The 24,967-nt window shown below is 39.1% G+C and overlaps 1 protein-coding gene across 1 annotated transcript in view; it reads left to right on the plus strand.

Annotated features, from left to right (window-relative positions):
• Positions 1-24,967, plus strand: part of NELL2 (neural EGFL like 2) — a 178,952-nt gene that overhangs the window by 38,753 nt on the left and 115,232 nt on the right. The window contains exons 3-4 of the mRNA XM_069955993.1: positions 2,552-2,702; positions 24,778-24,951. Of these exons, the coding sequence (XP_069812094.1) occupies positions 2,552-2,702; positions 24,778-24,951 (325 nt within the window). The remainder of the gene's footprint in view (positions 1-2,551; positions 2,703-24,777; positions 24,952-24,967) is intronic.

Genomic DNA, 24,967 nt, shown 5'->3' on the forward strand with positions numbered 1-24,967 from the left:
AACTGTCACTTAATGCACACAGTCAGCAGCTCCGGTCGGGTCCAAGTGCTAACAGATTGCCTTTTAACATGTCAGTAAAGCAGGTCGAATTCCTATTTGCTTTTGTTTCTTAAGATTGATTGCAGTTATAAAAAATGATGGCACATGCTATAGAGATCTATGTGTCAACCAAATTTGGCCTGTTTTAGTCTTTGTATTTAATTTTGTTTGTAACAAAAGTTTGCAGCGCTAAGGCAGTATGTCATATGCTAGATTAATCCTTATTGAAATATTTAATCTAGATGCTTGTGGTTGTCCCCTTACCACATTCACAATTGTATTCATTGTGATTCTTTCCAACACTGAACTTATTTATAATGTCCTTCAGTGATCAATAATAGACCTTATTGGTAATCATTTTGCTATTAGTAATAGTCTATTAGATATTTGACAGTGCTTGATTGGTTAAAATTGAGCAGAGGTTATTTTTCACTGTCCTAAATATTGTCTAGCTGTCCTTTTTCAACTGTATGAAAGGAGTCATTGATCATCCCTGTTCACTGATCAATACTGACCAACTTGACCTTTTTACTGACAGTGTTTATACCCATGGGAAGCATCATGCCTGATATTACATCCTGATGCTGCTGTCCAGAATAGGTAGGAGTATGATCATCTTCTGACCTAAGTGACCCATTTAACAGAATTTCTCAAATTAGAATAGAGATCGAGGTAGTATTTCATATCTGCTATATAGATAAAATCCATTATATTAGCATTGTTTTAAAGAAAAAGCGCAATTGCTCTTGGCATGAGTTAGGATGTCATACATTAGTGTGTGTATATAGTGTGTTTCCCTGAAAATAAGATGCTCCCAAAGATGCGCTATGTCTTATTTTCAGGGAGTGTTTTATTTTTCCATGAAAAAGAATTTGCAGTTATTGTTAAGCAAAAAAAACAAAACATTTATTATATACAGTATAGTAGTTATCAGAAACCAGCATAACAAGACAACCTGCCCACCCTATATTATATATATATATTTTTTTATGTAAATGTATCATAAAAAGGTACGATTTCTAGTTGTTTCAGGAAGCAGATTATTCTGATAAACAAGCTTTGGATAACTATTGCATTGTTTGGGTGCACGTCTGTTGTTTTCCTTTCTTTTCCACAGCAGATCAATTTCTTCAATATGTTTTGAACAGGGCAGCCCTATGGGTATAAACTAATGACAAAGCTGGCGTTCTTCCATCAGTTAAAATTCCACTAAAATCAATTTATTTCTTTGACTTATCTGTTCTTTTATGTTTTCTAATTAAAAAATAGCTAGGACTAAGATGCTATTGTTAATAAGCCCTTAATCGGTCTGTCTTAACACTAGCCACCTGGGCACATTATTGTTTGCACTGTTTACAGCCAGGACTAGCATCTTCTCCAGGGATCTCACTAGTCAATAGCTAACAACATTTTGAAGTCATTTCTAGAGACCAAGACTCTTCACTGCTAAACTGATGTGGTGATGTTTAATCCTAATTTTATTTTGATACCCATTTTCTCATAAAACAATGTTCATATATGATGGTGTGAATTACTCTCTGCCTTGCCATGCACCCTGCCTGCCCATCAGGTTAGCAGGACATATGTTAAGAAAAGGTCAAAAATCCTTGCGCATACCATTTGGTGTTTGCAAAAACCTGTAACTTTTTAACAATGTCCGCCAGGCACAGGGATCACCCCCCTCCCCCAACCAAATTATATATACCAGTGTGTGTTGGTGCAAAATGAGTCAGATAAGAGGTACATGTAGAATTTGAATTTTATGATGTTATAATGTGAACCAATTTTAGTTTTCTCACCACTTTTAAAAGTAGAAAGACTTAAGAAAATGCACAAATTTTCTTATAAATTTGACATGCAACAAAATTAGCAAATTCTTACATCGCAAAAGTGGCATTAAGCTGTTAATAAATGTCATAATTTTTTACAATATTTAGCTTATGAATCTTTGTGTTTGGGGATCTGTTCTTAAACTTGCGTCTGGTTTGGTACTTGTACCACTAGGATACTGTCCTTATGACTTTTATTTTTGCATATTGTGTACCATGTCTCATAGCGCAGAAGCTTGTCAAAAATGACTATTACAGTATGTGATTTTTGTGTGTTTTTTCAGTATAATGTAAGAATTAGAAAAATTTTCTTGTACGTAATATAATACATTGGTAATAGGAAAAAAATGAACTCAAGGGATGTAGGTTACCACCGTTCTGTGTATATACTATGTTGTCTTAATGGCTGCCATAGCAAGGACCTATGAATTATTTATTAAATAAACGTGGGCTGGTTAAAAGCCAGTCATTAATATTTTAAGTAAATCTTTTAAGTTTAACACCAAGGGCCACTAACCTTGTAGGTGTTGTGACTGTGTTCTATCAATGTTACTCTGGTCAATGAGAATTTCATGAATTAAACACATTACAACACTGTAAAAGCCTAGGATATTGATTCTGTTGGATTGTAGGGAACACTGTATACATCAAAATAAAAATGGTCTGTTTCTTCTCTCCTCCAGATTCTTCAAGAAATTTAAAAGCTTCTTCTGTTTCATCAGAAAAACTTTTTCAGAAACTGAGGAATAAACATGAATTCACTGTATTGGTGACTTTGAAGCAGACTGTTTTAAATTCAGGTGTTATTCTTTCTATTCATCAATCAGATCACAGGTAATCATCTCATGTACAATTTTCTTATAGAATTGAAGGGTTATCGTTGAATTCCCTATTGGCCTGGTAATCTGTCAGCAGAATATAAGCACTTTTCTTATGTTTGTTAGATGACAAGTTGCCAATGCAGACATAGCAGAGCTCAGTTTATTAGTGTTCTGAAACTGAATTTGTATTCTGTCACTGTACTTTATAATATCACCATCTTACACATTTACTGCACTTAGAACGTAGGGTGAGCAACTGAAAAGCGATGTCATCGCTTTCATGCTACCTGAACCACAAGTTGCACTGCAATTAACAAAGTGTAAATTTCACATAAACTACAAGAAAGGCAAATATACACTGGAATGAAAGAGGACAGCATGTGGGTGAGTTTTCTGCGGATTTCATACTACGAGCTTCTGCTGCAATAATCGGTAACATTATAATCCATGGCCCCGCATTCTCGCAGCAGATTTTTAACTAGCTGCTGGCTAAAATAATTAAAGCGTCACTGTTGTATGTATATATATATATATATATATATATATATATATATATATATATATATATATATACAATTTTTTTTTATTCAAAAATCAATAGAACAAGCAATTTTAGGAAACTTTGTAATTGGGTTCATTAGCTGAAAAATGCATTTTTATAATGAAAAAACAGTTTGGAGCTCTCCCCCTGTCTTCATTGTCCTCTATGGAGAGGGGAGGGGTGGAGGGAGATGAGGCACCAAAACAAGACAACAAAGAGTCAATTTACAGCTACATCACCAGGCTATCTCCTCTGAAGTCAGCACTGACCTCTCTGACCTCTGAATACCAGCTTTCATACAGCTTCCACTGTGTAATCCTTTGTTCTCTGCTGGCGACTAATCTCCCTCCTCCCCCCTCCCCTCTCCATAGGTTAGACTGGACTCGACTGATGTAAAAGAGTCAAGATTTCCTGATAATGAGCAGCGAATGAGAGAGAGAAGGGAAGGGTGAACCTTGGGAAAGTCTTTTTGAATGCAGATAATGGCATATTTGCCTAATAAACTCAATTACAAAGTGTTTTAAAATTGCCTGTACTATTGATTTTTGCAAAAAAACAAACAAACCCCAGAAAGTGACACTTTAACCCCTTAAGGACGGAGCCAATTTTCGTTTTCGCGTTTTCGTTTCTTCCTCCTTGTGTTTAAAAGGCCAAAGCACTTGTGTTTTTCACCTAGAAACCCACTTTGCAATATAAGACTTAATTTTTGCATAAAATATGCTGCAAAACAAAAAAAAATTTATATGCGCAGTGAAAAAAAAAAGCAATTATTTTTCTTTTGGGGGGGGGGCCTTCGTTTGTACGCTGTTCGTCCTATGTAAAAACTGACATGTTATACATGTTCCTAAAGTCAGTACAATTAAAACAATATGCAACTTGCATTACTTTAATTATTTGATGGTTTTAAAGAATTAAAACCTTCTACAAAACCTTGATTGCGTTTATGCAACTTTTTGATCGCTTTTCATTACAATTTTTCTGGATTTGATGTGACCAAAAATGTGCAATTTTTGCACTTTGGCGGGTCTTTGCGCTTACGCAGTTTACTGTGCAAGATCATGAATGTGATAAATTAATAGTTCGCGTGATTAGGCACGCGGCAATAACAAACATGTTTATGTATTTATTTTATTTTTATTTATAAAATGGGAAATGGGGGTGATTCAGACTTTTATTAGGGGAGGGTTTTTATTTTATTAATACAAACACTGGGGGACTTCTAATACAACTACACTGATCTCTATGAGAGATCAGTGTAGTTGTATTACACAGCACCAATCCATGATCCATCAGACCATTGCAATAGAATACCGAGCCGGGATCAGCGTCATTCCAACGCTGAGGCCCGGCCTGGTAAGATGAAGGGATCCCCCCTCCACGATCGCGTCACGGGGGGGAACCTGCCACTAGACACCAGGGAATGCCGCATAGAAGGCAGTTAGAAGCAGCTGTTATGTTTAACAGCTGCATCTTACGGTCTTAATTAGCGATCGCCCGCTCCTGCTTATAGCCGCGGTCCTGGGCGGCAGTTCAGAGTGGGGTCACGGTGCGACCCCCCTCTGAACTCCTCTTGCGGATGTATGCCGTACCCTTACGGCATATGTCCTTAAGGGGTTAACCGCCCATGCTTACCTGTCTACACTCCTACTTCAGTCTCTGAGTAACTGCTCACTAACAGCCTACTCAGCCAATCACTCGCTGCGGCGGTACAGTGCAGTGTTTGGCTGAGCGGGCCGTCATGTTAATTCTTTGAGCAGAGAGCAGACACGCACGAGAAATCCCATTGAAGGAACAGGACAGGGAGAATGACAAGCAGAATACGCCATGTGGACTCTGCTGTTAAATTCCGCCTTTTTCCTGGGCCCTTTTACTGTGCACGAGCCCTATGGCAGCAGATTTCACTGAGAAACTTGCAGCATGAAATTCACGTCATGTGTGAACACATCCTAAAAAACAGAGTGTTTATTAGTAGGGTCTCATGCAGATATCAGATATGGAAAAATCTGTGCCATATAACCTACAACTTAGATTCCCATGAAATATAATGTGACAGTTTGGAATGGACTTTGCTTAAAATTTGTGCTGACATCTGTATAAGTGTGACTTTAAATTTGTATAAATGCATTAATAAACCTTCCCTATTGTGTTTTTGGGGTAGATTACATACAATGTAATGTGGATATGAGTGGCTGCTTGCATCTTTCCCTGAAAATAATAGAAAATTACCTAATCACTTAGCTGGCCATATTCTGATAGGAGGTTTCACCAGTTGGGACGGCCCTTATAAAACCCAAAGAAGTAAACACATCAATGATAGATTCAGTTTTCCTACATTTGAGCATACTGTATAGCCATATAAAAATGTATGTGGTACAGAGTATGAATTAATCATATAGAAATGTTAGGCGTTTAGCCCTAGAAATGTCTTCTGTATGCATTTTTATACTTTTGGCCCTTATGCCCTTCTTAGATATTGCATGCGTTGGTATTTCTCACAGCAATGCTCACAGAACCTGGTAGTAAAATAAAATGTTGATTGATTGGGAAGTTGGTGCACTCGGGAATGGCATTTTACATTATGCAGATTCAGAATGCCATAAAAAAAGGTTTATGTGCTCCTCAGTGAGCAGAGGAAATTGGTTCTACAGGTGACCTTGCATCTTTGTCTCTGTAAATATGCACAGAAGTCTTAACTTTCTTTACTTGATGATTATTTATAGGATATTATTAATCTGTCAGAAGTGGGAGCCTATGTTCTTCAAACTGCAAACATGCATCATCCTTAATATAGACTGTGGGAATAAATCATGGGGCCACAGGTTATCCCTTTAAACAGTCAGAACATCAGTAGGTTGTACATTTTCAATATATGCCTGAAATGTCAACAGGCCCACAGAGACCTATATACTTTTGTTTGTGTTCATGTTCATTTATTTGACAAGTTAATAAGATCATACACTCATTTAACCCTGTATGGCGTTACTGTTTATTAGAAGTCATGTGTAATAGTTTTTAAAACAGTAACAGGCCAAGAAATGTATAAACTTTGCCTTTGTTTGCTAATCTGTACATCGACAAAGTGTCAGTTGTATAGTAATCAGATGCCACCTTGCAACTGGTTCTAGCCGTACCTGTAATAAGTATACCTAGAAATGTTTGTTACTGATAGTTGGCCGATGTATAAGGGACAGCCATCAGCAAATGAACAATGAAGTAATACCTCATATTTCAATGAGTTGGTTCGCCAACATTTCCTCAGTTGGTTAACTAAGCACTGTCATTACAAAGAACTTTTAAAATCTCATAGATACATATCAAAACACCCTTTAACATGTCCTTAGCCCAATCTACATTGACATACTCTGCAGGTTTCCTCTTTTGGAAGACCTCTTTAGATTTATATCTTGAAGTGCTTATAGGAGAAAAAAAATATGGCTGCCTGGTCATCTCCAACCTATGTGGCCAGCGGAGATGGCTGGGTGCCGAAAACAGAGTAGTGTTAAATAATTTGCATAACTCTCATTTACACTGATTTTGGAAATTAGAAAAACAATGTAGCTTAATGGCTATGCTATTTGCGTAATAACCGTTATTGTCAATGGGAATTGTATAAATTGCGTAACACAGTCGACTTGGCTGTTTTTGGCACCTGACCATGTCCACCAGTGGAAAACAGGTTGTAGATGGTCAAGTAACCATATGTTTTTTTATGGGCAAACCCTGTTAAGGTACTGAGCTGCTCTTTAAACTGCTTTCTAATGTCTTTTGAATGGTTTACCTACATTTCTGCAGTGAATTTCCATTGTACAGTAGCTGTGATATTTGAGTGAATAGTGGTTTTATATGAAAGTCATCTTTGATTTTTAATATGTACCTTTCATTTGGATGAACTTGTGACATGTCACCAGTGCCACCAATTTCTAGAAGTACAAGACAGATGTGCATGCCTGCACACACGGTTCCCCTTTATCTCTGCTCTAAAAAGCTTCAATATAAAAAGCTTCAATATATGGCTTCAATAGCAGTCTATAGGACTTTCTGTATGGGGGGGGGGGGGTGTTTAATAACTTTGCTATAATGTCCCAAACACTTTTTCTTTCTGCAAACAACTTGATTTTATTTGTTTAGAAAGAGTCACACAAGCTTGGCAATTACTCTGCAAGCACCTATTCAATACCATGAAAAAGCATGTGTCAAGCTGCAGACGTTACTCCATTTGCAACATAACCGGTTCCCTTTAAATGCAGCTTCAGTAATTAAAGTGTCATCTTTTTCTTTTGAAGTACTTTTGGCCATTCAATGTTTGCATTGTCAGCTGATTCATTTTAGTTTTCCAAACCCTTCATTCCACCTTTAGGTGGCTGATTGCCCAGCATAAAAACATTTGCAAATTTTTATAAATTGACATGTCAATTTATCTGGCGGATGACAGATTGCCCATGGGAAATCTTATTGAATCAATGGGGCAGGCAGAATTTCAAGCGGAGTCAAATCCACTTTTAAATTCAGCACCTATTCCATAGTGTGAACATACCCTATTAGGGTGGGTTCACACTACAGAATCCGCACTGATAAATTCCGTCAGATTCCATCACTTGTACCGCTCACGGAAGTACACATCTTTGCCCATCCCATAGATTCAATTCTATGGGTGGGCGAATTCCGCTGTCCGCTGAAAGAAGTGACATGTCAATTATTTCGGCGGACAGCGGAATCCACCCGGCCATAGACTGGTGTCTATGGCACAGGCGGATATGTGCGCCACTATCACCGGGTACGAGCAATGGAATCCGATGGAACTTGTCCGCAAGGATTTTGTAGTGTTAACCCACCCTTATGCAGCACAGTAAGGGGTTGGCAAATCTCTGAAAATGACTTTAATCATTATCATTACTAATCCTAAAAATTAGAACAGAATGTTCTTTCCATAACTCTTGTTCCATCTCCTTCATGCTTTCACTTATAGACTTGTGTTTTTTAAAGGACTTTTTTATTGAGTATACCAATGAATTACTTTTCTTCTACATTCTTTGATTCAGTACAAGAAAACACATTTAGCATAGTTTTATCATTTTGCTTCTGAATAGTACTCTTACTACTTCATGTGTCTTGTGTTTACTGTATACATAAGATTAGTGCATGCAGTCAGGAAACTGTGTTGCTATTATTGCTTGTTACTCATATATATTTTTATCCTACTAAAGATAATTACATGTTATATTCCTTGAGCAGCTGAATATGTTTAGTTCTGCTGGCATTTTAGCAACAGTTGGTCTTCAGTCTTGTGAGTTATGTTTATATTACAGATACAGTAATCTGAACTGTGAAGAGGGCTCAATTCATGGCAAACATGTACAGAAGCCTATAAAAGTGTATAGATCCTATAGAAACATGTTTAATCCTGAAAATGGTCACAATTTGGTATACATAAAATATGTAAACATTGCATATGGATCAACTTTTTGTGCAAAGCTTACTTTAACTGGTGCCATAACAAAACCACATTAGTTGTCATCAGTTTTTTTCACATTTTCTTGTACAATCTCCTATATACACACATACATACTCGGTTGAGCATTGGGGTACACCTTGTGGTGCCTGGGTAAAGGTAACCTCAATTATATCTCCTGCAGCACCCTATTTCATTTTTTTTTATTCTAATTTTTGTATATTTGGTTTCTTGAAGGGTTCTTTAAATATAATATACAAGGGATGTTTAAAAAACAATGCAATAGATTTCTGCAAGACCTATTAGAACTCCGGAGGTATGCCAGCAATTGCTGTCCTTAGAGGATTGCACTTGAGAAATAACATTGAGTCAATGTGCCGCAAGAAAGTCTGCGCTTAATTCTGTAGTGTGAACATACCCATATGTTCTGTCTCTTCGCTCGCACAGTTATAAGGACAGATACTGTATTTGCATACCTCTTCCCCCTAGCTGTATGGAAGTTGATCAACATGCCTTGTTTTTCTAACTAATAAAGCAAAAAACATGCTAAAAATAGGCAGGCATCAAATCAAAGCTCTACTGCTTACTGTTGTATAAGCAATATATTGAAATGACTATGTCATCATGCTGAAGTATTTGATTAATATATATCAGTACTAGGTAGGTTCTGTATTGGACTATTATGATGGCACTGTACAGAATTATTACGATAGCATGTAATACTGTTGTTTATGTATAAAACATTAATTAATTTCTTAATAATCACAATATGCTTTTTGTCGGCGGCCCTGGTCGTCTATGCAGAATATCATGGAAGCTTGACTGTTGCTTGACAGCTGGACCCCTGCTGTAACTACCTCCACTCCTTGAAGTTTAACACCTTAAATGCTGTGATCAAATTGTGATTGTGGCATTTAAATGATTTCCGGCCATCTGTCACCATATGGGTATTCCATATACATCGCTGGGGTGTAAATGGGTTTCCACGGCAGCAGCGGGCCTAATGAAGGACCCCAAGTATGCCATGTGTTTGTACCTTCCAGGCTGTGTCTCCAGCTGGGCCAGTTAGGTCGCCTATCAGTGTAAAGTTGACAGGATAGTACACTCCACTATGGTTGCAGTTCAGTATATTATATGAGCAATTTGAATATTGCACTTCAAAGTCCCCTTGTGGGACTAATAAAAGGTAAAAGTAAAGTTTTATGAATGTTAATTTTACTACGTTATATTAAAAAAATCCCCCCCCCCCAAAAAAAAAAAAAAAATAAATAAAATAAAATAAAACTACACAATTTCCACTTACAAAACACATACATATTATGGCCTTGTATAGGTATATTGACTAATAAATTAAAAAGTTGGGAAAAAAACTACTTGGAAGCAGACTTGGAATTAAAAAGCTAAGAACAAGATAGTTAAATATGGACAGTGCACGTACACTCACCGGCCACTTTATTAGGTACACCTGTCCAACTGCACGTTACCACTTAATTTCTAATCAGTCAATCACATGGCGGCAACTCAGTGCATTTAGGCATGTAGACATGGTCAAGACAATCTCCTGCAGTTCAAACCGAGCATCAGTATGGGGAAGAAAGGTGATTTGAGGGCCTTTGAACGTGGCATGGTTGTTGGTGCCAGAAGGGCTGGTCTGAGCATTTCAGAAACTGCTGATCTGCTGGGATTTTCACGCACAACCATCTCTAGGGTTTACAGAGAATGGTCCGAAAAAGAAAAAACATCCAGTGAGCGGCAGTTCTGTGGGTGGAAATGCCTTGTTGATGCCAGAGGTCAGAGGAGAATGGGCAGACTGGTTCGAGCTGATAGAAAGGTAACAGTGACTCAAATAGCCAACCGTTACAACCAAGGTAGGCAGAAGAGCATCTCTGAACGCACAGTACGTCGAACTTTGAGGCAGATGGGCTACAGCAGCAGAAGACCACACCGGGTGCCACTCCTTTCAGCTAAAAACAGGAAACTGAGGCTACAATTTGCACAAGCTCATCGAAATTGGACAGTAGAAGATCGGAAAAACGTTGCCTGGTCTGATGAGTCTCGATTTCTGCTTGAACATGACAATGAGTTCACTGTGCTCCAATGGCCTCCACAGTCACCAGATCTCAATCCAATAGAGCATCTTTGGGATGTGGTGGAACGGGAGATTCGCATCATGGATGTGCAGCCGACAAATCTGCGGCAACTGTGTGATGCCATCATGTCAATATGGACCAAAATCTCTGAGGAATGCTTCCAGCACCTTGTTGTATCTATGCCACCAAGAATTGAGGCAGTTCTGAAGGCAAAAGGGGTCCCACCCGTTACTAGCATGGTGTACCTAATAAAGTGGCCGATGAGTGTAGGTGTTATTTTCACCCTTAGGCTGGGTTCACACTATGTATATTTGAGGCTGTATTTGTGAGGCTGTATAGCAACCAAAACCAGGAGTGGATTGAAAACACAGAAAGGCTATGTTCACATAATGTTGTAATTGAGTGGATGGCCGTCATTTAATGGCAAATTTTTGCTGTTATTTTAAAACAACAGCTGTTATATTGAAATAATGGCAGTTATTTACCGTTATATGACGGCCATCCACTCAATTTCAACATTGTGTGAACAGAGCCTTTCTGTGTTTTCAATCCACTCCTGGTTTTGGTTGCTATGAGGACCTGACTTGAGGACCAAATACTGCCTGAAGTATACAGTGTGTGAACCCAGCCTTAAACTGCACCATGCTTTTTGAGCCCTGAACTATGTTACTGTATGGTAATACAATGTTAGGACTGTATGTTACTATGGTATAGTCAGTGAAAATTAGCTGTTACATTTGGAGGTTAGAGCCATATGCTTATTCTTGATGTGCTGTTCATCCCTAGCTCCTTAATATCCTAATGCTCCATATTATAGCTGTGATGCAAAGATGTGGTCAGGTTTTTCTTTAACTATTTACTGATCAAAAAATGGTTCAAAAACCACATCTGAGCTGGAGAAAAGAGTGGGGCAAAAGTGGCCATGTTTTTGTAGCGCTAGATAACCCCTTTAAATGTAATGCCAAATCCGGCACGCATAATATTAAAGGGGTTATCCAGCAAAAGTCTTTTTTTTTTTTTTTTTTCAAATCAACTGGTTTTAGAAAGTTCTATATATATAGATTTTAAATTTACTTCTATTTAAAAATCTCAAGTCTTCCAGTACTTATCAGCTGCTGGATGTCCTGCAAGAAATGTTGTTTTCTTTCCAGTACTCTCTGCTGCCACATCTGTCCAAGGCAGGAACTGTCCAGAGCAGCAGAAAATTCCCATAGAAAGCCTCTCCTGCTCTAGACAGTTCATGTCTCGGACAGAGATGTCAGCAGAGAGCACTGTGTCAGACTGAAAAGAAAACAACATTTCATGCATGACATACAGCTGCTCATAAGTACAGGAAGACTTAAGATTTTTAAATAGAAGTAAATTACAAATCTTTATAACTTTTTGACACCGGGTGATGTGAAAGGAAAAGATTTTTACTGGACAACCCCTTTAAAAAAATGCATGACAAGAGTAAACACATCGTAGACTCCTCTTCAAGCTTTATTCATATGATTTCTAGTAGAGATGAGTGAAGCAAATGTGGCTAAGCAAGATTTCCTGCAAATCAGGCTTCCAATTTGCTTGGTTGTGAGGGGAAATTGCTCGCAAATTCGCTAAACATGGCAGCCAGAATGGCATCCGCACATGTTAGCTTACAGTACTGTCACTGGACGGGAGCAAAGAATTATCCATAATCCCTTGCACCTGTCCAGTCACCTGCAAGCCTCGCTGTGATGTCGGCACCCCCCCCCCCACCATCTGTATAGGGTGATTTACTTTGTGGCGGCGGCTAGTGGGCTGTGTGTGTATAGAGGAGAGTAGCTTGCAGCAGGCATTTACTGCAGGGAGAGAAATACAAAAAGATAAAGACAGATAGGAGAGCGTAGGAGGGTGGATTGTGGGCAGATTGTGGGTGATTTTCTGTGTGAGCTGTGAAACCAGTGTCCAGCATACCAAGTCGCTGGGTGTGCATCATACCAAGTCACTGGGTGCTGGGTGTGCATCATACCAAGTCATTGAGTGCTGGGTGTGCATTATACCAAGTCCACTGAAGACAGTGTACATTGTAATAAATCACTGGGAGCAGTAAATCACTCTAATAGGTCACTGGGAGTAGTGAAGGCATTGTCCATTCTAAAATGTCACTGGGAGAAGTTAAACCAGTTCCTTTTATCAGTCAGTGGGTGCTCTGAAATCAGTGGCACTATCCATCATCCCAAAAATTTACTGTGGTCCCTCTAAAATGAAGAAAGCTGACAATATGTCCAAGCGTGCAAAACAATAAATAAATAAATAAAAATCAGGCTCTTTTCTAGGTATGGCCAGTGTCAGCACACAAGGTGGTCCCAGTGGAACACAGAGTTATGGGAGCAGTGATCCTAACCGTATAGGAGGAAGGTTTCAGCTCCCAGTTACATGGAGTGGGCAGGTGAACACCAGCCAGGCTGTTGACTGCATCCTTTAAAGTACCAGCTTCACGGCAGGCAAAAGCCAATCCTGGAGACAGAAGTAAACAGAGGGGTTGTTCTGGAGCAGTGCCACCAGCAGTGCCCTGTCTCCTGTGGTGTGTTAGACCCAAATTGACTTGCCAGCACCGTCAAGGCTCCTGGTAAGCCTTGCACCCATCCCCCCCCCCACACACACACACACAAACACAAATGCACACAAACACAGAGTCTCTGATTTGGTGATGCTGGTTTACCAATGCCCACTGCTGTCCTGGGAGAAAGTGTAATTTTACATAGTAACATAGTTAACAAGGTTGAAAGAAGGCAAGAGTCCATCAGGTTCAACCTAGAGAAACCCTGCTGTGTTGATCTGGAGGAAATCAAAAACCCCTATGAGGCAGATGACAACCGCCCCACCACAGGGAGAAAATTCCTTCCCAACTCCAATGGCAACCAGAATAATGCCTGCATCAATGTATCACCGGAAATCTAATGCCCATAACTTGTAATATTATATTTTTCAAGAAAAGCATCCAGGCCTCCCTTAAACTTATTTAATGAATCAGCCATAACAACATCATCTGGGAGAGAGTTCCTTTGTCTCACTGCTCTTACAGTAAAGAATCCGCATCTGTGCTGGTGGTGAAACCCTCTTTCCTCTAGACGTAGAGGATGCCCCCTTGTCATAGTTGCAGATCTAGGAGTAAAAAGACCACTACAAAGATCTCTGTACTGTCCCTTTATATATTTGTACATTGTAATCAGATTGCCCCTAAGACGTCTTTTTTCTAGCGTAAATAACCCCAAGCTTGATAACCTGTCTTAGTACTGTAACCCACTCATTCCCTTTAATGACCTCCTCTGCACCCGCTCTAGTTCAGCTGAGTCCTTATATACCGGTGCCCAAAACTGTACACAGTATTCCATATGTCGTCTGACCAGTGATTTATAAAGAGGCAAAACTATGTTCCCATCTTTAGCATCTATGCCTCTTTTGATGCATTCCATTATTTTATTAGCCTTGGCAGCTACTGCCTGGCACTGATCACTAAAGTTAAGTTTAATGTCCGCCAATACCCCCAGGTCGTTTTTTGAAGCAGTTTTACCCAGTGTTTTATTATTTTACACATTTGCGCCATGATTTGTACTTTCCATCGGTACCTTGATTGCATATATATGCGACTTTTTGATCGCTTTTTATTATAAGTTTTCTGGATTTCATACAACCGAAAATGCACAATATTGCACTTTGGCTTATTTTTACGCTTATGCTGTTTACAGTACGAGATCAGGAATGGGATAATTTAATAGTTTAAATTACGCACTAAATATGTTTGGTTGTTTATTTATTTTTATTCATAAAATGCGAAATGGGGGTGATTTGGACTTTTATTAGGGGAGGTTTTTTTTATTAATAAAAAAACTTTTTTTTAACTTATACATTAATTAGAACTTTTATTATAACTACACTGATCTCTCATAGAGATCAGTGTAGTATGCTTTATACAGCACTGATCCATGAGATTTGTGCTCTATTGGTCTTGTTTGCCGCAGACCCGATCAATAGAATACCGAACCAGGATTAGCGCCATTCCGATTCTGAGTCCCAGGCCGGTAAACAGAAGAGATCCCCCCTCCGCAATCTCCCCGCGTGCGGTAGGATCCAGCTTGACAGCTGCATTTAACGGTCTTAATTAGCGGGAGAGGCGCAGCCCCCTCTGAACTCCCCTAGCAGCATGATGGCGTAAATATAAGTCATCCATCGTTAAGGGGACATATCCCTCAAATACTTTACACTCTGTAGACATTAGACTTATTAGCTTATAGTTTCCAGGATCACTCTTTGACCGCTTCTTGCATTAGTTATGCACCAGTCATGTGGAACAATCCCCGTTATTATAGAATCTCTAACACAGTAATTCCTGCAAAACTCTAGGATGGATACCTTCTGGGCCTGGTGACTCTTGGATTCTAATGTTTTAAGGCGCCGCCCCACTTCTTGCTGCGTTAGCCAGGTGAGATTTATTGGAGGATTTACACTATCCCTAGTCATGTCATCTGTTATAGGATTACCTTTATGAATACAGTAGAGAAGAATGTATTTAGTAGATTGGCCTTTTCCTCATCCCCCTCCACCATTAGGGTATGTCCACACTACGTAATCCTCGTGGATCATTCGCAGCAGATTCTGCAGTTAGCCCTCGCTCGCTTCTACGCTGGTCCTATGAATCACCCCTGAATCAACATCTCCCTCATTCACTAACTTGGCAAACTTGTTGGGGTGTGCCAGATCATGACTAGCCTCCCTTGCACTCTTCCCTCTACCCCGTTTTCTGTCACCCAACTAGTTGCCTTTTCCTCTTGCACTGCCATACTATCACCCACTCCCCCTTCTACCCCTGTGAGTGCTTGCTCAGAGAGCAGCAGACACCTTTCCAGTTTGCTAATAACTCTGAATCTTTGCAGCTGCTCATTTAGATCCAGGATCTGGGCCTTCAAACCGGCAACTTGCACACATCTCACAAAATGGTATGCACCCTCAATTGGTTGATAAAGGATTACATACATCGCACAGGATGTACATTGGGCCGCATTATCAAACATGGAGCTTATTTCAATGGGGATAAAAGATATATATGGAACAATAAAAAAGCAAGCAAATAAACAATGGGGGAGATTTATCAAACTGGTATAAAGTAAAATTGTCTTAGTTGCCCCTAGCAACCAATCAGATTCCACCTTTCATTCCTCACCGTTTCTTTGAAAAATGAAAAGTGGAATCTGATTGGTTGCTAGGGGCAACTAAGAGAATTCTACTTTATACCAGTTTGATAAATTTCCCCCATTGTGTTCTCCTCTAAACTCCCAGAATCTGAAGGCCCTAGATATTAAAGTACCACACTTGAGACAAAAGCACACTTTAGATCAAAAACTTGCACACTCCAAAACTCCAAAGCTCACAGATAGCAATATAAAGAACTAAGCTGCTGAAGTTTCCTCTGTTAAGTCCAATATCAACTGTTATCCTGGGAGAAAATTGATATTACACCCCTGATCCACCAAGGTCCACTACTGTCTATGATGGAAGTTGAATGATTGACAGGCTGACTGACATTTCTTGGAATTATCATTTTCCAATTTTTGACACTGTAACAACAACATCTGTTGAAGAACATATTACTTTGTAACAGTCCCACTAATGTAGCTACTATAGTTTGGCTGTTTTAATGAGATTTGTTTGCATGCGATTCGCGAATATTCAAGAACCTAGTAAAACAAGTTTTTGACTGCTTCGCTTGTCTCTAATTTCTAGTATTGCACCAAACCCGTTCATATTGTCTAATCTTATCAATCGTATTTATCCATTCTTGTACAGAGGGGGGAGAGCTGGTAATCCAATTTCTAAGGATCACTAACCTAGCATAAAATAATACCCTAATTAGCAGGTTTTTATAATTCCTAATCGCCCTCAAGTCCCCAAGTAATAACGTGTAGGGGTCTCTGGGAACAGCAATACAGAGCCTCCCATCAAGAATAGTACATACTTCCTCCCAGTATTTACCAATTTCCACACACTCCCAGAGCATATGCAACAAATCCACATCATCCTGTCTACACTTCGGACACTTGGACCTATCAGCAAAACCCATTCGTCCTAACTGTTTAGGAGAGTAGTAGACACCATGCAATAATTTAAATTGTATGAGTTTGTGTGCTTCACATAAAGAAACTTTGTTAATATTATCAAGAATATGTTCCCGGCCATCCTCTTCTATTTCTCCCAAGATTTTACTCCACCTAGGCCAGCATCTTTCTACCTGCCTATTTGGAATCTCCGGAGCCAACAACTTGTAGATGTACGAGAGGGACTTCTTACATGCCGATGTGTTCCCCAATTTATCAAATAAATCAGAACGTGAAATTAAGAATCTATTAGGGTCCTTAGTGCATAAACTCGCAGACTCCAACTGTTTATAATAAAGCCAATGTTTCCCACCCAATCCATAAAGATCACATAACCTCTGAAAACTAACAAGTGTGCCCCTTTCAAAAATTTGCCCTACTTTAGTAACACCTTTTCTAACCCAGAACTGTACACTGGGAATTTTTTGAAACTCATACAAGTGAATATTATTCCAAAGTGGAGTGAAGTGCATACTCCCCTCTATTCCACTTTTCTTTCTGACGTAGCTCCATATCTTATCTAAGAGTGAACAAAAGTGAAATCTTTTGAAAATCCCTTCAACCAGATTACCCGACTCCATAAATTCTAACCAACTACTGTGATTACTAAGTGCTAATAATTGCGAAAAAGTCTCATTTCTTTCGCTTCTAAGAATTCTTGTGAAATGACTAGCAACAAAATACAATCGTAAATTCGGCAAGTTAAAGCCCCCCTTTGCAAAGGGAGCAGAAAAAGCAGAGTATTTTAATCTGGTTCGTTTTCTGCCCCAAATAACTTATAGTTATCTTTAGTAGTAGTAGATGGTAGAGTGTATATATTTAATATGGAGGTTCCCAATAGGAGAATATATGCCCATTTAGAATGTGTTTACATTCTATGCTGTATTGCATTAGAATCATTACTAAACTCCATTTTTTATGCTATATTATATTACAGCTAAGCCATGTAGGTTTGGTGCATGATCAGCTTTTATAAATTCCACTCTTGAGATTAAGAAAGCTAGCCATGAGTAAGGGTGTATAAACTGCATCCGAAACATGTTGGTGTTTTCCTGGTGGCTGTGTTCATGAGTGTACACGGAACTGATTTGATCCTTTGCAAAGTACTGCTGGATTGTCTCTCCTTTTTTTATGCTCTATATGGTTACAGGTCAGCATCCGTATTATAGTTTAGAGCACTGTTATAAAGCTTTTTGGATTTTAGGTTACTTACCCGTGCTCTTCAGAGGACCCCAGCAAGGAAGATATGGTGTTTCTTGGAAAGCTGGATATTAATTACACAATGCTAAAACATTTCTAGTTAGCAATTTCTTGGTATATTTATGTGAGTGGCTTTATAAGGAGCACTTTATATTATATAACAATACTATATGTTATTTCGAGTGTGCATAGACAGGAAATGCACCTTTCAGGAAAGTATAATAAATCCATCTTTTTCACAGTTTTTGGTGTGCACTTGATGGGGCATAGTAAGATGTCTTATTTGAAGGACTTTCATCTTGAGAATATCTTTAGAAAAACTCGAATTCTTTAATTGCAGTACCCTACAGCATCAACGTACATCATGTTTTCCAATTACTGAATGTTTTTCATCTCTGTTACTGTGGGAGGATAGCTAGCTTACGTGCAGGATGTGAGGAGGTGGTGGAGGATTGAAACTTAGGCAGTTTATATCATCAGGATACAGATACAGGAAATGAGTTAGGTATAGATTGTTTTCAAGTAGAGAATATATCATTTTTATATTATAAAACGTAGTGCTCAGGAACATGCAGTAAATACAGGGCAAATTTCATATTGCTCATATTCTGTGGTTCCCATATACAGAGTGGTCCAAAAGTAGGTGGACAGTATGTGTAATAGGGTTATGAAGGGGGAGATTTATCAAACATATTGTGAAGTGAAACTGGCTCAGTTGCCCCTAGCAACCAGTCAGATTCTACCCTTTATTTTCCAAAGAGTGTGTGTGGAATGTGAGAAAGGTGAAATCTGATTGGTTGCTAGAGGCAACTGAGACAGTTCACTTATTTGATAAATCTCCTTCATAACCCTATTACACATACTGTCCACCTACTTTTGGCCCACCGTGTATGTGTGTATACAGTATAAATATTATATAAATATAATATATATATATATATAAAATGTGTGTGTCTTTATAACCAGATGATTTCTCAAGCATCAAGGCTTGAGAAAGAGAGATTCCTCTCGAAACGTCGCACGGCATGTGAACGCGGACGTTCCGTCAAGAATCTGATCCGAATGGACATATAGAGCTCGTATTGTTGAGCCTTGGACTTCATTTCTTCCTCGTTTACTGCAACATTTTGCACAAAGTGGTGATATGGTTACAAAATGTAAGGTTTCGAATTTTTCATAAAGAAAATCGCAACTGAGTTTGGTGTTTGTTTACATTGGATTGTCTACTTGTATACCAACGTATTCATCAGTAAAGGAAGAGTTTATTTATTTTACCGGGACTCAGTGGTTATTGTACTGGCACCTATACATCAGTTATACTGTCCTTGGGTTATCTCCCCTTTCTGTGAGTGGCGGTACTAACAGTCCGGGTGGGTCATAACTCCACTCTGGACCACTGTGATAAGCGCCCAAGGGACCCATCACAACCTGGCAGGTCACCGACCGTTGGGGAAGGGTATAGCCAGCTTCAAAAAGCTAAAAGCAGGTGTGCTCTATACCTGTGTGCTGATTCAGCACTGGCATCTCAACACTATACCATCTGGCTGAGCTATACTCCACCGACCAACCACCATTGTCGTGGAGTCACACTCTACCACCTAGCAAGTGACCCGTTGCAGCTGCTACAATATCACCCAGTAGCTTACCACCACACAAGAATGTGCCACCAGGAAATGTATATCATTAGTCCTGAGGCCTAAGAAGAGTCAGCACAGAGTATGCACTGGTGTCAAAGGGGGAGCAGGATAAAAAAAGGTGCTCGGAGAGTAGAGTGGAAGTACATATACATATTGACTAGTGTCAAGTTCAAGTTATATTGTATTGCTGCAGTTTTAGTTGATAAGTGATTGGTCTCTTTACTGTCACTTTAAATATTAAAACGTCAAACTTAAAATTAAAACTTTTTTTTAAAGTGGCATTAATGCTTTAAAGTGAATTTGTCAGCTGCAATTAACCTTCTAAACTGCTGTCACTTTTAGCTGTTAGGTCACAGAGACACATGGTAGCTTTCATATATCTGGCAGTAGATCAGGAGCTTGGGAAAGCCTATATTACTTTGTAATATAACTTTATAGAAAAAAACATTATTTTTGTGTTCTTTACATCTGTATGTCTCTGCTGTCACTTGGAAACTGCAGAACTGCTAATACCCTGGTGACCATTGACCCAATCTGCTCAAGCACTGCCATGGACACTACTGACACATAGCCTCCCCTTGTGTACTGTATATTCTAATGTATTGGAATATACAACACACTGGGGGAGTCTCAGTGTCACTAATGCTGTGTGCATGGCAGCCTCTAGCAGAGCGAGCAGTGATTACTAGCTAACACTCTTTGTTCTGCAGTGCATTAGAATATACAGTACATGGGGGAGGCTCTGTGTTTGTGGTTCTGTGTCTGTGTGCTCAGAACTTGAGCTCAGTGGGCTTGTAAGGACCAGGGCATGGGAGTCCTGCAGCTCCTAATACATATAGTGAAATGAGAAAGCCCCATGTTGCCTCTCACTGCTGATACACAATGTATAAAAAGAAATAATACAAGAATTATTCTTTTTTTGAATGACGCTGTATAACAAGGTATTAAAGTATAACCCCCCCCCCTCTGGAATACATCTTTATTGAGGTGCCCATGCTATTGATGAATCTCTTACATGATGGGTGTTTGCATACCAATGGCTTAGAGTGTCACTACTGATAAGTCTACTCCTACAGTATGTGTTATGTCAGGCACGATATAACATTTATCAACAAAAGTAAAGAACACTTTAAGGGTGAGTTCACACCTACAGGATCTGCAGCTGATTTTCTGCAGCAGATTTCAGTTAAATAACTGAACACAGCATCAGATGCTGTGTTCAGTTATTTAACTGAAATCTGCTGCAGAAAATCAGCTGCAGATCCTGTAGGTGTGAACGCACCATTAAGAAAGAAAATGGAGATTATGCAACATTAAAAAAAATATAATGTGAAACATTAGGTCATTGTACCAGTTGATCAGTAAGTAATGTTTGATGCTTAGATATTCAACAAATGTATCTACTTCTCAGCTCTTATATCTCCAAGGATACTTACAACTGATTTTTTTTTCCTGGTTAATATTCCGATACCATATGGACACTTATCCACCCACGTCTACCACATTCTTACATAACATGTTGTGTCCTTGCTTATTATTTCTTCTGTGAAGGAACATTGGCATCAGAATGATCTAGAATAGGAATATTTATTTGCATTCAATGTAACTTTTTTTTTTGCTCTTCTTTCTTACTTTATTAGCTCATCCTTGGTTCACTTCAGACAAGATGTTCATTAGATTCATCTTACTCAAACACAGTTTCAGTTATAATGAAACCCGACGACTTAACATGCTGTCACATTATGCCCTCTCCTCTGCATATATATATATATATATATATATATATATATATATATATATATATATATAACATATACTGTCAAAACAGCTCTGACGAGTTGAAACATAGACTCCACAAGGCTGCTGAAGTTTTTTTTATAGTTAATCCTACTCTGGCAAAGTGGCTGCTGATATATACAAAAAACGTATATACAGTACTTACCTTGATCCCTTATATACAGTACAGTCCTTGATCCCTTGCGGCTGCTGTTCTTATTGACTCCTGAGAAGCAATTCTGGGTTCAGGGTATGCATGTCGAATGGCCCACTCAGCCAAATAGTGGCTACAGTGGGAGATGAGTCATTCAGACAATGGCTGCTAGGCAGTACAGTAGATAAGTACAGTGGTACCTTGGTTTAAGAGTAACATGGATTAAGAGCGTTTTGCAAGAAGAGCTCACAGTTTGTCAAAATTGTAACTTGGTTTAAGAGCTTCTTGTACTGGGTGGGAGTGGGGGAGGGGCATGGTCTACATAGCGGGGTATACAGCCCTGTACTCTGACCTAGGAAGTCTCCCTCACCTTCCAAATCATAGCAGATCCACTTCAGGCTGGGGCTTACATCATAGCTGTAACCCCTCTCTCTCCGAACAGAAAGTGCTGCTATACTGTGCCTACATATGCCCTGCTCATTCCTTCATGCTCCCTGCAGTCTGTCAGCCCTTGTATTTCCCATCTTTTTAAACTATTCCTGAACCAGAGATGAGCAAACTTAAAGTATGTTTGGGTTTGTCTGAGCCTCAACTATTGGCATTTGGTTACCAGTGGCTTAAGAAGATGGATGCAGCCCTATGGCTGCTTGGAAGACCTGGTGTCGAGAGTTTGGGTTTGGATGAATCTGAACATAAACACAGTTCATTCAGAATAGAGATGCAAACTTTTATCAGTGTGTCAGAGCGCATTACCGTTAGATTGTCTGGGCAGCCCATAGAAGAAAGCGGCGGTCTACTGCCGCCTCTCCTGTTTCACGTGCCGACAGCAGCAGATCGTTGTTATTTTGGTCATTTGTCTTTCATTTGTCGGCTGCCTTTTATTACATAAAGTGATTAACAGCCATAATGACTGATTATCGGCCATATATGGCCGTTAATCGCTTTGTGAAATAGAGCCTTTACTCCTTTTTCTAGATGCTCTGGTGTAGTCATCCAGCCACCACAATTTGGTTCCTGTTTAACTCCTTACTTCCTTAATCCTTACATGAAAATCAGCTTTAAGAACTAGCTATTCACTTGCTGTCCTCTTTATCCTACTCCCTGACCAGTCTAAAGTCTTTAGTTTACACTGCTGCTGTATGTGATGAAGCAGAATAATCATTACTGATTGTAAAATTAGCTATCTATTAATCCCTTTATATCAGTCATATAGCTATATGTGTTGCAACGCTACTGCCTGCTATTAACCCCTTAAATGCTGTGATCTATAGGGACTGTGTTTTTTAAGGGTGTCAGCAACAGGAGCAGTACCTGTTACTGACTGATTTGGGACCCCTGCAACTTAACTTCGGGGGACCTGATCAGTTTCCTTGATAGACAGAGAAATAATACTTACCTCCTTCCTGTCAGAACGGTCCTCTTCTCATAGAGTCTGCCTCAGGCAGACTCTACATGCAGATAACTGATCTCACTGTTTAGTCTATGGTGCTATCCCCTGCATCTTGTGCTAATTGGTGCACTTTAGTGATTGTGTTCTAGGTGTGAATGGTTGCTAACTATTTTACACTGCTACTAACATCTTTGGCCCATATACCTGATTCACCAATGGAGCCCGTTATTTCATGATTATTTGCATTAACTTGCCCTTATCCAGAGCTGCTTGCTCAACATTGGTCCGCTCCCGTCTGGGCGTGCGTTGCGTTCCACTGGTCACATGAGACGCGAACTGCGTTCCCCGATTGGGATCAATACGCATGCGCATATGCGTTCCACTGAGCAATGCTGTGTAGACTGGCGTGCGTTCCACTTTGGTCTCTCACTCTCATGAATGTTTAACAGTTGTTTACGTACTTACTGATGACGCGTAGTGAGTTCCTCAGCTGCTCTGTATGTTTATTATCTTATAATTAACATATATATCCACTGTTCACTACGGTTATTTATTTTATGTTTAACAACACTTTTGTTGAACTTGTAATTTGAATGTAACATGGAGATTCAACCTTACTATGATTATGATTACACTGTATTTATTGCTTTGTCGCACTGATTACATTTGATTGATTTATTGAAATATCCACAATTTAAACACGTGTGTAATTAAATGTGTTCACTTGCTTGAGAAAAGTCTCAGTGTAGAGACTGAAACGTCGCATCACCTGCTGTATGGATTGAATAAACCACTTTATTTTTTCTCCTCTACTACGGTGTGCTGCATTACTTCCAATTGGATATTTGTGTACTGGAGATCCCCAGCACACTGCTGGCACCCGACACTCACTTGAGACGTGCAGCGTCTTTTTGCTTTTTGCTTGTAAAATTAGCTATCTATTAATCCCTTTATATCAGTCATATAGCTATATGTGTTGCAACGCTGCTGCCTGCTATTAACCCCTTAAATGCTGTGATCTATAGGGATTGTGGTTTTTAAGGGTGTCAGCGACAGGAGCAGTACCTGTTACTGACTGATTTGGGACCCCTGCAGCTTAACTTCGGGGGACCTGATCAGTTTCCCTGATAGACAGAGAAATAATACTTACCTCCTTCCTGTCAGAATGGTACTCTTCTCATAGAGTCTGCCTCAGGCAGACTCTACATGCAGATAGCTGATCTCACTCATCTAACTATTTAGTGCTATGCAATTGCATAGCATTAATCAGTATAAGCATGATAATTATTGCTTATATAAGTCCCCTAGGGACTTCTTTCCCATTTTACAAATTAAAATATGTAAAACAAAATTAATAAAAATGATGATCATATTTGGTATCATAGCATGCAGAATTGTCCAATCTATTAAAATATAATGATATTGTTCCTGAAGTTAGCAGTTATGTGCATGTTTACATATTTATTCCTCATGGTCCTTGTGGTGGGAGACTATACTTTCACTATAACGTGGATATAATGAGAGATTGACTGTGCTACACATTGCGTTCTTGTTATGGTGACTTTGTATTTTTGATATGTATTATATGATATGTATTCATTTTGGTAACCTCCTGATGTGATTTTTGATGATTATTACAATATATACTTTGAAATAGCTACTAACCATTACACATAATTTTTCATTTATTTGACGCATATATATTTGTTTTAATTCATTTTTACTCTTTAATACATAGGTATCTTGAGCTTGAAAGTAGTGGCCATCGAAATGAAGTCAGATTACATTACCGCTCAGGGACTCATCGATCGCAGACAGAAGTATTTCCATATATTTTGGCAGATGACAAATGGCATAGATTTTCCATGGCAATCAGTGCTTCTCACCTGGTTTTACATGTGGATTGTAACAAGTAAGGAACTATACAG

Source organism: Dendropsophus ebraccatus, chromosome 1, assembly GCF_027789765.1.
Source record: "Dendropsophus ebraccatus isolate aDenEbr1 chromosome 1, aDenEbr1.pat, whole genome shotgun sequence".
NCBI lineage: Eukaryota > Metazoa > Chordata > Amphibia > Anura > Hylidae > Dendropsophus > Dendropsophus ebraccatus.